The following is a 15,418-nucleotide window of genomic DNA, read 5'->3' as shown; positions in this document are numbered from 1 at the left end:
GTGAAGCTTATGGGATAGACACATCCATTTTTTTAAAGGAATAAAAGCAAGCATATTTCAGGTCACTTTCATAAGTGGATCTAACTTTATGGTTTTTTTTTAATTGACATTTTTTTTTCATGATAAAAAATCAGGCATACCAGAGGTATCATCTGGAGCAACGCCTGGAGTTGGAGGTGGCAGTACCCCTGGAGAAGCAGGCACTGGAGCCACAGGTTCTGGTAAGATCGACTAGGCTGGAAGTGATGCCTCAGCAGCTCCCAATCATCTGCAGGGGATGGGCTGTAAAATCAGGTGGCAACTGTATCAGAACACAAAGATGAGGAAAATTGGAGGTGTAATGTTTTTCACTTTGTTTTTCTGGAAACTCCCAAATACTCACTGTAATGGCAAGAATAACATGAACTTCTCTCTTCTCCAATCTGTTCTTGGTTTCAGGAACCACAGGAGTTTATGCAGCCTCCACCACTGCCAGCCCTGGAGCCTCATCTGTACCAGCCACAACCTTGGAGAGTAGCAAATCAGGTAAGTGACTGCAGGAAATTAATGCCTGTGCAGGGGAGAGATGGAGTGTGTGGATCTGTCTCTATTCTCTTTCTGGCAGCATTGTTAAGAATGGAAAGGAATAGTAAGACACTGGAGTTAGGGAGCCCAATTACTGACCACATAACAACATAGAAACACATACATGAGGAAAACTTTAGAACTTACCTGAGAGACACAAAAGTGTCTCTGACCAAATGGAAAGGCATACTGTGTCAGGGTCCCCAAGACCTGTAGGGTTTTGTGATTTGCTATAAGGACTGACAAGTGTCAGTGTATAGTTATACCCATGGCTATGATTTATTACAGTAAAAGGATACAAAGCAAAATCAGCAAAGGAAAAAAGCTCATAGAGCAGAGTCTGAAGAAAACTAGATGAGCAGAAGATGTGAATTGAAGTTCACAGAAAAAGATGTGTCATAAGTTCTTAATCATATGAAAAGATGGTCAACTTCACACAGGAAAAATGCAAATTAAAACTACACTGGGATATCATTTTTCACTTGCTAGACTGGCAGAAATCCAAAACTTTGACAGCAGCTCTGTTGATAGGTCTGCAAAGAAACAGTTGGTGCTCTGTACATTGCTGGTAAGAACACAAAATGTTGCAGCCTCGTGGAGGGCAGCTGGCAAAGTCTAACAGAGTTACAGATTCATTTACCCTTTGGCCCAGAAATCCCACTTCTCAAGTTCTACCCTGAAGTTATACAACCAAAGCACAAAACAACGTATGTACAAGCTGTTCACACTGGCATTGTTTTTAATAGAAGAAAATTAGGAGCAACTCATACTTGCAATCAAATAAGACATGTCAAATAAAATATGATATAAACTAACACTAGGCCCTCCTAATAAAAGAGTAATGAAGATCTCTACCTAATGATCTAAAGGTATTTCCAAGATTTTTTGGTAAGGGAGAAAAGAAGGCAGTAGAGTTGTGCATGTAATTTATAAATTAATAAGAAAAAGAGGAGGGGTGTATGTGTGTACACCTGTGTATACTATGTATGTTATATAAGGGTACATACAGATTTATAGAACATATACAGTATACATAGGTATGCACACATAAATGCAAGAACACAGAACATAAATTAGAAACTTATGAAAGTAGTTACTTTCAGGGGACAAAACAGAACAGGAGGACTTTGAGTTCCCTGAGTATTCTTTTAAATATACATTTGCCTTTTGAACAATAAAAATGGTACATATATTTTTAAAAAAGCACAATTAAATCAAAATTTAAAAGCTAACATTGAAATTGAAAACCAACTGAAACAAGTGAACCTGGTTAAATATCAGATTATAATCACATGGAGAAAATAATTATTTCACACGAGTTTAAAACAGTAATCAGACTGTACATGCTTAGTGTCATATATTTTAAGGATTGCAACAGAATTACAAGCAAAGCTTGAACTTTATTCAGTAATATTATTCTTAGCAGTTATAATAGTGTTCCTACATTGAAGTGATTTTTTCTATATTATAGGAAAAAGCAGCAAGTAATTATATGAATGTTACTAGAAACAAAGATTTTAAATGCAAAAGTGATGCAAGAATCAAATAATTAAATAAATTCATATAATGTTTCATTTGAGTTGGAAATAAAAATATGAATTCATGATGTATATATTTATATATCATATATGTTTGTAAAACATATATTTATATTTTTATATATTCAATTTATATATATATAATATTTATTTATATTTATATATACAGACAGTCTAGAACTTGTGTAGGTCTGACAATTTTTCAACTTTACAATCGTGCAAAAGTGATATGCATTCAGTAGAAACCACACTTTGAATACCAGTACCAACATTCTGTTTTTCACTTTCAGTACAGTATTCGATGAATTACATGAGATACTTAACACTTTACTATACAATAGGCTTTGCACTAAATAATTTTGCCCAACTATAGCCTAATGTAAGTATTCTGAGCACAATTACAGTAGGCTAGCCTAAGTTATGATGTTCAGTAGGTTAGATATATTAAGTGCATTTTTGACTTATGATATTTTCAACTTATGATGGATTTATAGGGATGTAATCCCATCATAATTAGGACAGCATCTGTATATATTTTCTAATATACACACACATATATATATATAGTCAAGTGCTGTTTAATGATGTTTCAGTCAATGATGGACTGCATACACGATGGTGGTCCCGTAAGATTATAATGGCTATACCATATAGCTTAGGTGTTAGTAGGCTATACCATCTAGGTTGGTGTGAGTATACTATGTTGTTAGCATAATGACAAAATCACATAACAATGCATTTCTCAGAACGTATCCCAGTCATTAAGCAACCCATGACTGTATTTATCTTCTAGTTCTGGCCACTGAAATGACCTAAAAGCAATGGCACCCTAATAGCAGTGAGCACCCTATCACCCAGTTTGAGCTGCTAAATTTCTGTGTTCACTGTTGCTTGGAGAGATGACTAACGGCCTGATGCCAAAGTATTACCTAACAGGTTACTTGCTAATTGCAAAGGGGCAAAACGTTTTACAGTGGAGAGATCTGGCTGTCACCCCCTAAACCTAGTAATAAAACATGGCAGCACTGCTTGTGGGTATTCGGTGTTATGTGTTTCCCTTTGTGATACATAACCTAGAAATTATTCCTACCCCAAATGATAAACCTGAATCTATTCAGCCTCTTATATTCCTTTCTAGATATTGTAAATTTAGCTGATTTTTTCCCTATGATGTCAATTAACTTATTCTTTGATCCTCTAGATGCCCTGCAAACTTGAAATGCATCTAAGAGTTTAATTATAGTACAAGCCCAATCTCTTCAATGTTTTAAAATAGAATTAGAATTTCTGCTAGAGGAGGTAGGAATTTGCATTTTTCATATGCTTACCAGATGATTCTTACACACGTTAACATTTAAGATTAGTACCGTACAATAGAATATATTCTTGATGAAGAAAGTTGACCTGGTAGTTGGGTGAAGCAGGGAAACAATTGCTTTATTTCAGGTAGGAAGAAGAAAGATATGAATTAAGCCGATAGGAGTGGTCATAGAAATATCATAAATCATCAAGTTTAGTTCAATCAAGCATTATCATATGACTTTTTTTTTCTTTTTTAAAACAGTAACAACTGGAATTGCCAGTGAATCAACTACACTGATAGGAAAAACCACTGGAGTACAAGGTAGTGAGTTTGAATTGGGATTCAGCACCTAGTAAATGGCTAAATAATCACAAAGGCCGATTTATTCAAATCAATTGTACTGATCAGAAACAAAGCTACTGAAATAGACGAAAAGATAAATGATTGGAATTTTAAAAAATATTTAATATTTGCCTTGATTTCCCAGAAATTTCAGAAATTAATGTAATCCTACCTATTTTTGTATGTTGAGCAGGCCTGACAGGAGGTTCTGTGAGAGCTTCCACTGGGACAGGCAGTGGAAGCACAGCTGGACCATCAGGCACTGGGGCCACCCACCCAGGAAATCCAGCAGGTAAGATAAAGCCTGTCTTGGCATTAGAACAATGGTCGGACACAAATGTCCCAGATAATTATTATGTCTAAGTAAGGTTTTTTTTTTTTTTTTTTAACGGAGATAATTACAAGAGAAATGATTGAGGAAAGTTCTAGCAATGATAAAATAAGTTTAATAATGAACTTTGCCAAAGAGCATTTGCAGCACAGCAAGCTATAGATTTATAGGCAGAACCTTGTTCTTTTTCAAATTGGATATTACTGGAATATCAGATGCAGCAACCACTTCAGCTTCAGGTGAAGTTGCATCTGAAGCATCATTCATATCTAAAATTATGTTGAAAAGAAATGTGAGCTGTTGGATTAAAATTTAATTTAGCAAGAGTTTGTGAAGAATTTGGTAGCTGTAAATGCAAACAATTATATTTTGGCAAAACAGTTATTTACTGTGAACTTAGTATTGTGTGAGGTACCAGAGATTCCAGAAGATGATCCTGTAAAAAAAGTAATAGTGACATCTAACATTTCATCTCATGTGTGGTCCCTAAATGTTGTTTTTGATTTAAGGACTTCTTAGGATATATATGCTCATCCAGTTAGTTACAATTTCTTAGTCAAGTTTTGCATTTCTCCACACAAAATCACGTAAACCACAAGCTAGAATAACTGAATATAGGTTAAAAGTGCTAAATAGCTACAAAATAATGTTAGTTATTTTTGCATTTCATTGATTGATTATGTGACTTTGCCATGATAAAAATATTTGAGTTCAATACATTCTTTTTCTTTTTTTTCTTTTTTGAGTAATAGGCTGCTGGATATTAAAAGCTTATCAGGCCTCAACAAGGATATTAAAATTTCATAGTAGAATTCTTCTTTTTCAATCTTTTGCAGAAAAACACTATCTTTACTATTAGAAAATGTTTGGGATTTATAATATTAACATATTTTTTCATAAGTTTTTTTAATGAATAGATTTAGAACCTTGATAAACAGCTTTCCCCATTTCTGAAAATTATTTAATAAATAACATTGCCTTCTGAATTGTCTAAAAATTTAGATAATGGTTTGCTTCCTAGAGCCTCTGTACGTTGGTTTTTTAAAAAGTCTTTTATTCTAGAATTGCAAATAGGACATGTCTGCATCTCATTTGCTCAAAGCTCACCTGTCAAAGAAATATGTAAACCATGCAACGAATGTTTTCACCTTTTGCTTAGCAATGTTTGTGTCTCATAATACTTAACTTGTTTTAAAAGACTAAAGATATAGATTAAAAATAAATAAATTGATCGGTAAATATTTCTCAAGAAATAAGCAAACAAAAACTTGCCTAAAAATGTAATTGTTAGAATAAAATAATACCATTCTTATATCTTGGATTTGACCAGATAAACTGAGTAAAATTTAACTGATAAAATAAAGATAAGAAGTAGTTATTAATCACTATATAATATCATTTGAGAGTCATCTTAATCTGTGTTAACAAAAATAAAAATGGCAATCAGGAAAAGTATGTGAAGTATAAAAGGGACAAAGCGTTTTCACATAGATTAACTTACTTGAATCTTACAGCTGTTCTGTGCAATTGACAGTATATTAGTAATTATTCACATTTTGTATATAAAAAATCAAGATGGTTAATCCAAAGTCACAGGATAAATGTGTTGTGGGGCCAGGACAAACCTTAGATCATTGACTCATCCAGTCATTCTCTGCTACTAAACAGGCCACCAACATGATAGATTTCTGTCAAAACTCAAGAAAGATCTTGTCACCTTGCCTGTTTTTGTTTACAATTGTGATTCCAATGCATAGCTCAGTTCCTGGTTTGGGTACTTAATAAGTATGTGGTGGCTACCTGGTAGATAAGTAAATAAATAAATAGGAGTTCCCTTTCTGGTAAAGGATGAAGAGGCTATATTCTTATCAGTGAGGTAAAATAACAGGTCATGTGGAAAAGAACCTTCTGGGAGGCAGTGGGCTATTTTCTGCTATACCCAAGCGATGGGATTTTGCTGGAAACATGTACCCATCCGCACACACACCACTGTGTAGATAGATGTACATCTCTACAAATGCAAGGTTCCCATCCTCATCTGGTCCATTAAGGAATTCTTGGTATTAGGATATCAGAACTAGAGCATTTTGGGTGGTGCTAGGGTTGTTGGAGTATGAGTCCCATTAGATTAAAGGCAGGAGGAAGTGGAGGCATTTTGGAAAGCAGTTAAACATATAGAAGAGATTTCTTAAAACCATTGAAGGTGGATTCTGGAGGACAAGGTTAGAGATATTTGTGATAGAGATGAGGATGTGGAAGAGGTAGGAGCTTAGAATAAGAGAGAAAGCCCAGCATGGTCTTATAGTACCACAGATAATAGAGGACACAGAAACCTAAGATTTACTCAGTGTCAAAGGATGACAATGCTATGAAGCATAATGGGTCTTTAAACAGAATTCTAATTCCAAGTTTCTTCAGTGAGAATAAAGTTGAGGTTCCAGAGGCAATCAGAGTATCAACCAGTAGTTAGCAAACTGGTCTATAGAAAAATGCAAGAGCTGACTTGGCTGATGGGAAGTTCCCTTATGTTGAGCTCAAAGAATAGCTTCTAGTAGTTAGAGACAGGACAGGCCCAGTGGAGATGACTGCATCATCTGTCGGAAGTAAGTCAGATACAGGAAACTTTGGAAGACATCTGAAATCCAAATACGTATCTCCAGTCTTGACTTCTCTGGAACTCTAGATTCAAACTCGGTTGCTGACTTGACATTTCCACTTGTAGGCCTAACAAGCATCTCAGACTTAGCATGACCTAAACAGAATTTTTGATTTCCCTTCATACCCACACCTGTTCTCCCAGTCTTCCTCTGTATCAGAAAATGGTACCATTACTGACTCAGTTTATTCAGGTATAAATCTCAGAGTTATCTTTAATGCCTCTTTCCCCCCTGCATCGCCTACATCAAAACAAGGCCTGTTAATGCTATTTCCAAAACATATTGTGAATCCCATCCCCTGTTCTCCATCTCCTTTATTACCACTCTAGCACAAGCCACTAATAAATTCTCTGGACTTTTGAAATTACCTTATAATTGGTCTTTCTACCTCTATTATCCACCTCTCGCCATATATTCCCCCCAGAGGGATTATAAATACATAAAAATCATATGCCATCACTCTAGTACTTAAAATTATATCCCATTGCATTTAGAAAAATGTCCAGTCTCCCTCCCCCCAGTTCACAATATTTGCTCACTCCTATGTATCTGATCCCACCTCTAATATATTCCCCCTCACCTCCAATGATCCAGCTGCATTCAACTTTTAGTTCTGCTTGTCTAATAAGCATAGCTCAATTAGCCTCATGACTTTTATATTGGCTGTCCCATCTGTCTGGAATGTCATTCCTCTACAGCTTCACATAACTGGCTACTGCTTTTTAACAGAGCTCCAAATAAATGATATCTTCCAATAAAAGCCTTTGCTAACTAGGCAGTGTAAAATAGAAGTCCAAGTTGCTCAATATCACTTCACTTTATGTGTGAGCTCTGAAGCTTTTTTTATTTGTGAATTTGATTGATTGATTGGCTAGTTATTTCATTTATATGTCTGTTTCTCTCTCTCCTCCAACTTGAACGCTCTACGAGAGCAGAAAACCCTCTAGCTTTATCAACTTAGAAAAGCTACTTAAGCTCTTTGTGCCTTAGTTTCTACTCTATAAAATGAAAAGTAATATTACAGACTTCACAGGATTATTGTGACAGTAAAATGAAGTAATACTTATAAGTTGCTGAGAACTTCTTTGACAAATAATAAGTATTGAATAAATGATTGTTACAGGGATAAAAAGAAAAAAAAAAAACAGGAAGAAGTTATGCTATGCAGAAAGAATGGTATAAAATAAGGTGGTTGCTGTGGGGATGAAGGGGCCTGAAAGCTATAACGGAGAAAGAAAGCAGCACGAGTCCTTTAGGTTAACCAAAGACAAAAACAGATGTTAATATCATTATACTTTTACCACTTGTGTTGACAGGGACAGCTGAACCATCAGCTGAAGTGACAGAGAATCATGCACAAACACCTGGAGTGATTGAAACAACTGGATTATCAAGTGAAGTTTCAGGGACAACAGAACCACCAGATTATGGATCAGAAACAAATGGACTATCAGTTGAAGGACTGAGTACAACTGGACTGTCAGCTGAAGTGACAGGGAACTCTGGACTATCGGTGGGAACAACAGGGACTACAGGACAATCATCAAGAGTAACGAGGGTATCTGTAGCATCAACAGGTGTGTCAGGGACATTTGGACCATTGGCTGCAGTGACAAAATCTTCTTGGCAATCATCAGGAGTGACAGGGATATCTGGACTATCAGCTGGAGTGACAAAGACATCTGGACTATCAGTTGGAGTGACAGGGACTACTGTACAATATTCAGATGTGACAGAGACAACTGGACCATCAGCTGAAGTGACAGGGACATCTGGACTATCAGCTGGATTGTCACAGACATCTAGGCCATCAACTAGAGTGGAAGAAACTTCTAGACAATCATTGCAAGTGACAGGGACATCTGGGCCATCAATTGGAGTGACAGAGATTACCAAACAATCATCAGGAGTGTCAGGGGAAAGTAGACAATCATCAGGAGTGACAGTGACATTTAGACCATCAGCTGGAGTGACAAGGAATACTGGAAAAACATCAGGAGCGACAGAGACTACCAGACAATCAAGAGTGACTAGGACAACTGGATCATTACCTGGAGTGTCAGGGATTTCTAGACAATCATCATGGAAAACAGGGACATCTGAACTTTCAGCTGGAGCAACAGGGACATCTGTACCATCAACTGGAGTGTCAGGGACATTTGAACCATCAGTTGGAGTGACAAAGACCTCTGGATTATCAGTTGGAGTGACAGGGACTACTGTACAATTATCAGATGTGACAGGGACAAGTAGACCATCAGCTGGAGTGTCAGGGATATCAGAATCATCAACTAAAGTGACAGGGACATCCGAACTATCAGCTAGAGTGACAGGAACTACTGGACAATCATCAAGGGTGATGAGGACATCTAGACAATCATCTGGAATGAGAGGGACATCAAGACAATCATCGGGTGTGACGGGAACATCTGGACTATCAGCTGGAGTGTCACAGATATCTAGGTCATCAACTAGAGTGGAAGAAACTCCTAGACAATCATCACGAGTGACAGGGACATCTGGACCATCAGTTGGAGTGACAGAGATTACCAGACAATCATCAGGAGTGTCAGGGGAAAGTAGACAATCATCAGGAGTGACAGTGACATCTAGGCCATCAGGTGGAGTGACAGGGAATACTGCAAAAACATCAGGCATAACAGGGACTACTGGACAATCATCAAGGCAGACAACAGCAACAGGATCATCAACTGGAGTTTCAGGGACATATGGATCATCACCTGGAGTGACAGGGACTTCTGTACAATCACTACAGGTAACAGAGATATCTGGACCTTCTGCTGGAGTGACAGGCACATCTGGACCATCAGTCAGAGTGTCAGGGACATCTGGACCTTCAGCTACAGTGTCAGGGACATATGGACTATCTGCTAGAGTGACAGGGATTACTGCACAATCATCAGAAGTGACAGGGACAACTAGAAAATCATCTGGAGTGACAGGAACATCTATACCATCATCTGGAGTGTCAGAAACATCTGGACAATCAGCTGAAGTAACAGGGAGTACTGGAGAATCATTGGGTGTAACAGGGACATCTAGATCATCATTTGGAAAGACAGGGAATACTGGACAAACATCAGGAGTGGTAGGGACTACTGTACAATCATCAGGAGTGACAGATAAATCTGTACCATCAGCAGGACTGTCAGGGACATCTGGACCATCAACTGGAGAGTCAGAGACATCTGTGCCTTTAGCTGGAGTGACAAAGACTTCTGCACAATCAGCTGACATGACAGGGACTTCTGGACAATCATCAGAAGTGACAGAGACATCTAGACACTTGCTTGAAGTGCCACAGACATCTGGGCCTTCAGAAGCAGAGACAGAGGCATCTGGACTATCAGATAGAGTGATAGAAACTAGTGGACAGTTGTCAGGAGTGACGAGGACATATGTACCATTAGCTGGGGTGTCAGAGACATCTGGACTATCAACTACAGTGACAGGAACTTCTGGACAATTATCAGGAGTTACTGGGACTTCTGGACAATCAACTGGAGTGACAGGGACATATGGACTATCAGTTGGAGTTACAGGGTCAACTGTACAATTATCGGAAGTGACAGGGTCAACTGGATCATCAGCTGAGATTTTAGGGACAACTGGACCATCAGCTGGAGTGTCAAGGAAGTCAGGACCATCAACTGAAGTGACAAAGACATTAGGACAATCAGCTGGGTTGATATGGACATCAGGACCATCATCAGGTGTGACAGGGACATCTGGACCATTAGCTGGAGTAACAGTGAATTCTGGACAATCATCAAGAGTGACAGGAACAACTAGATCATCAGCTGGAGAGTCAGGGATATCTGGACCATCAGATAGAGAGACAGAGACATCTGCTTTATCAGCTAGAGTGATAGGGAACAATGGACAATCAGCAGCAGTGACAGGGACATCTGGACTATCGACTGGAAGGATGGGGACTATTGGACAAACATTAGGAGTGACTGGTACATATGTACCACCAGCTGGAGTGCCAGGGACATCAGGATCATCAGCTGATCTGACAGGGACATTTTTACTATCAGCTGGAGTGACAGGGACATCAAGACCATCATCAGGTGTGATGGGGACATCTGGACCATCAGCTGTACAAACATCAGGAGTGACAGGGAATAGTGGACATTCTTCAAGATTGATAGAGACAATTGGATCATCACCTGGAGTGTCAGGGACATATAGACCTACAAACACATTTGGAGCTCCAGATGGAGTGACAGGCACATCTGGACTATCAGCTGGAGTGACAGAAACTACTGGTCAATCATCAGGAGTGTCAGGGATACCTGGACAATCATTAGGAGTGACAGAGACTTCTGAACTATCAGCGGGAATGACAGGGAATACTGCAAAAACATCAGGAGTGAGAAGGACAACTGGACACTCATCAGGAGTGACAGGGACATCAGCTGGAGCATCTGGGACATCTGGACCATCAGCTGAAGAAACAGGGGTTACAGGACAATCATCAGGAGTAACAGGGACATCTGGATCATCAGATGTAATGTCAGGGACATCTGGGCCATCCATCGGTGTGACACAGCCTACCGGACAATCATCAAGAGTGACAACGACAGCTGGATCATCAGCTGGAGTCTCAGGGATACTTGGATTATCAGCTGCAGTTACAGGGACATCTGGACTGTCAGCTGGAGTGTCAGAGACATCTGGACCTTCATCTGCAGTGACAGGCACATCGGAACTATCAGCTAAAGTGACAAGGACTATTAGTCAATCATTAGGAGTTACAAGGACGGCAGGGCAATCATCAAAAGTTTCAGGAACATCTGTAACATCACATGGAGTATCAGGGACATCTGCACCTTCAGCTGGAAAAACATCAGAAGTGACAGGGACTACTGGACAATCATCAAGAGTGATACAGCCAACTGGATCATCACTTGGAGTGTCAGGGTCATCTGTACCATCAACTGGAATGAAAAGGACTTCTGGACAAGTGGCTGAAGTGACAGGGACTACTGGACAATTATCAGGAGTGACAGGGACATTAAGACCTTCAGCCAGAGAGTCACAGTCATCTGTACATTTAGCTGCAGTGACAGGGATATCTGACCTATCAACTGGAGTGACAGGGTCTACTGGACAATTATCTGGAATGACAGAGGCATCTGGACTTTCAGCTGGAGTTTTAACATCATCCAGACCATCAGGCAGTACTGGACAATCATCTGGAGAGACAGAGACATCTGGACTATCAACTGAAGAGTCAGGGACATCTGAACCACCAGTTACAGTGACAGGGACATTTGCATTATCAGGTGGAGTGACAGGGACTACTGGATTATCATCAGGAGTAACAGGGAATTCTGGACCTTCATCCATAGTGTCAGGGACATCTCAGCAATCAGTTGGATTGAAAAATAAATCTAGAACAACAAAACAGATGACAGAAATATTTGGGACATCAGCTACAGTGACAGGGACTGATGGAAAATTGTCAGGAGTGTCGGAGACACTTGACCAGTCATCAGGAGTGACAGCAACATCTGGACCATCAGCTGGAGTTTCAGGGACATCTGCACCATTATTTGGAGTGACAAGGACTTCTGGACAATCAGCCGAAGTGACAGGGACTTCTGGACAATCATCAGGAGATACATGGACATCTGAACCTTCAGCTGCAGTGACAGGGACAGCTAGACTATCAGCTGGAGTGACAGAGTCTACTGGACAATCCTCAGTAGTGAGAGGGACAACTGGGCAATTTCCTGGCTTGTCAGCATCATCAGGGCCATCAGGTGAAGTGTCAGGGACAACAGGACCATCAGCTAGAGTGTCAGGGACATCAAGACCACTAGCTGATGTGACAGGGTCATTTGGACTATCAGCTGGAGTGACAGGGACATCAGGACTATCATCACATGCAACGAGGACATCTAGACCATCAACTGGACAAACATTAGCAGTGTCAGGGACTACTGGATCATCATCAAGAGTGATAGGGACAACTAGATCCTCCCCTGGAGTGTCAGAGACATCTGCACCTTCAGCTGGAGGGGCAGGGAGTACTGGACAATCACCAAGAGTGATAGGGACAACTGGATCATCAGCTGGAGTGACAGGGACATCTTTACCATTGGCTACAGTGACAGGAACATCTGCATTATCAGGTGGAGAAAGAGGGAACACTGGACAATCAGTAGGAGTAACAGAGACATCTGAGTCTTCAGCTAGAGTGACAAGGAAATCTGGACCATCACCTGAGGTGTCAGGGACATCAGAGTCATCTGCTGCAGTGAAAGAAGCATCTGGGTCATCAACAGGAGTGACAGGAACTACTGGACAATCATCAGGAGGGACAGCAACATCTATACCACCAGCTGGTGTGTCCGGAACTACTGGACCATCAGCTACAGTGACAGGATATTCTGGAAAATTACCAGGAGTGACTGGGACATCTAGACCATCGGCTAGAGTGACAGGGACATCTCTACTATCAGATGGAGTGACAGAATCTTCGGCACAATCATCAGGAGTGTCAGGCGTTTCTGGACCATCAGCTAGAGTGAGTAGGACCTCTGGACAATCATCAGGAGTAGCAGGGACATCTGGAACTTCAGCTGTAGTGTCAGGGACATTTGGACCTGCAGAAGAAGTGACAGGTACATCTATACTATCAGCTGGAGTGACAGGGACTACTGAAAAATCATCAAGAGTAAGAGGGACATCAGGACTATCATCAGGTGTGACAGGGACATCTGAACTCGCAGCTGGTGGGCTAGGGACATCTCAGCCAACTGCTAGAGTGACAGAAACTTCTGGACAATCATCAGGAGTTACAGGGACATCTGGACCACCATCTGGAGTGACATGGACATTTGGACCTTCAGCTGGACAAACATCAGAAACGTCAGGGGCTACTGGACAATCAACAAGAGTGATAGAGACATCTGGATCATCACCTAGAGTGTCAGGAACATCTGGGCTATCAGCTGGAGTGACTCAGAATTCTGAACAATCGTCAGGGGAATCAGGGATATCTGAACTTGCAGCTGGAGTGACGGGGACATCTAGACTATCAGCTAGAGGGAAAGGAACTCCTGGACTATCATCTGGTGTGACAGAGACCCCTGGACCATCATCAGGAGGGACAGGTGAGACATCTGCTCTGTCAGCTGGAGTGGCAGAGACTACTGTACAATCATCAGGAGTGACAGCAACATCTGTACCACTAGCTGGAGTGTCAGGGACATCTGGACCATCAGCTACAGTGACAGAATCTTCTGCACAATCATCAGGAGTGTCAGGCGTTTCTGAACCATCAGCTAGAGTGAGTGGGACCTCTGGACAATCATCAGGAGTAACAGGGACATCTGGAACTTCAGCTGTAGTGTCAGGGACATTTGGACCTGCAGAAGAAGTGACAGGTACATCTATACTATCAGCTGGAGAGACAGGGACTACTGAAAAATCATCAAGAGTAAGAGGGACATCAGGACTATCATCAGGTGTGACAGGGACATCTGAACTCTCAACTGGTGGGCTAGGGACATCTCAGCCAACTGCTAGAGTGACAGAAACTTCTGGACAATCATCAGGAGTTACAGGGACATCTGGACCACCATCTGGAGTGACATGGACATTTGGACCTTCAGCTGGACAAACATCAGAAACGTCAGGGGCTACTGGACAATCAACAAGAGTGATAGAGACATCTGGATCATCACCTAGAGTGTCAGGAACATCTGGGCTATCAGCTGGAGTGACTCAGAATTCGGATCAATCGTCAGGGGAATCAGGGATATCTGAACTTGCAGCTGGAGTGACGGGGATATCTACACTATCAGCTAGAGGGAAAGGAACTACTGGGCTATCATCTGGTGTGACAGGGACCCCTGGACCATCATCAGGAGGGACAGGCGTGACATCTGCTCTGTCAGCTGGAATGACAGAGACTACTGTACAATCATCAGGAGTGACAGCAACATCTGTACCACCAGCTGGAGTGTCAGGGACATCTGGACCATCAGCTACAGTGACAGAATCTTCTGCACAATCATCAGGAGTGTCAGGCGTTTCTGGACCATCAGCTAGAGTGAGTAGGAACTCTGGACAATCATCAGGAGTAACAGGGACATCTGGAACTTCAGCTGTAGTGTCAGGGACATTTGGACCTGCAGAAGAAGTGACAGGTACATCTATACTATCAGCTGGAGTGACAGGGACTACTGAAAAATCATCAAGAGTAAGAGGGACATCAGGACTATCATCAGGTGTGACAGGGACATCTGAACTCTCAACTGGTGGGCTAGGGACATCTCAGTCAACTGCTAGAGTGACAGAAACTTCTGGACAATCATCAGGAGGTACAGGGACATCTGGACCACCAGCTGGACTGACATGGACATTTGGACCTTCAGCTGGACAATCATCAGAAACGTCAGGGGCTACTGGACAATCAACAAGAGTGATAGAGACATCTGGATCATCACCTAGAGTGTCAGGAATATCTGGGCTATCAGCTGGAGTGACTCAGAATTCTGAACAATCGTCAGGGGAATCAGGGATATCTGAACTTGCAGCTGGAGTGACGGGGACATCTAGACTATCAGCTAGAGGGAAAGGAACTACTGGACTATCGACTCGTGTGACAGGGACCCCTGGACCATCATCAGGAGGGACAGGTGAG

At 41.0% G+C, this 15,418-nt stretch overlaps 1 protein-coding gene across 1 annotated transcript in view; it reads left to right on the top strand.

The window, feature by feature from the left end:
• The window catches only part of MUC19 (mucin 19, oligomeric), a 149,568-nt gene that overhangs the window by 73,833 nt on the left and 60,317 nt on the right, over window positions 1-15,418 (top strand). Inside the window, 5 exon segments of the mRNA XM_063115697.1 lie at window positions 135-221; window positions 439-525; window positions 3,667-3,726; window positions 3,941-4,039; window positions 8,052-15,413. Of these exon segments, the coding sequence (XP_062971767.1) occupies window positions 135-221; window positions 439-525; window positions 3,667-3,726; window positions 3,941-4,039; window positions 8,052-15,413 (7,695 nt within the window).

Source organism: Cynocephalus volans, chromosome 12 (genome assembly GCF_027409185.1).
Source record: "Cynocephalus volans isolate mCynVol1 chromosome 12, mCynVol1.pri, whole genome shotgun sequence".
In the NCBI taxonomy this organism is placed as follows: Eukaryota; Metazoa; Chordata; class Mammalia; order Dermoptera; family Cynocephalidae; genus Cynocephalus; species Cynocephalus volans.
The sequence above is the reverse complement of the archived record's forward strand: the minus strand, read 5'-3'. Positions and strand labels throughout refer to the sequence as shown.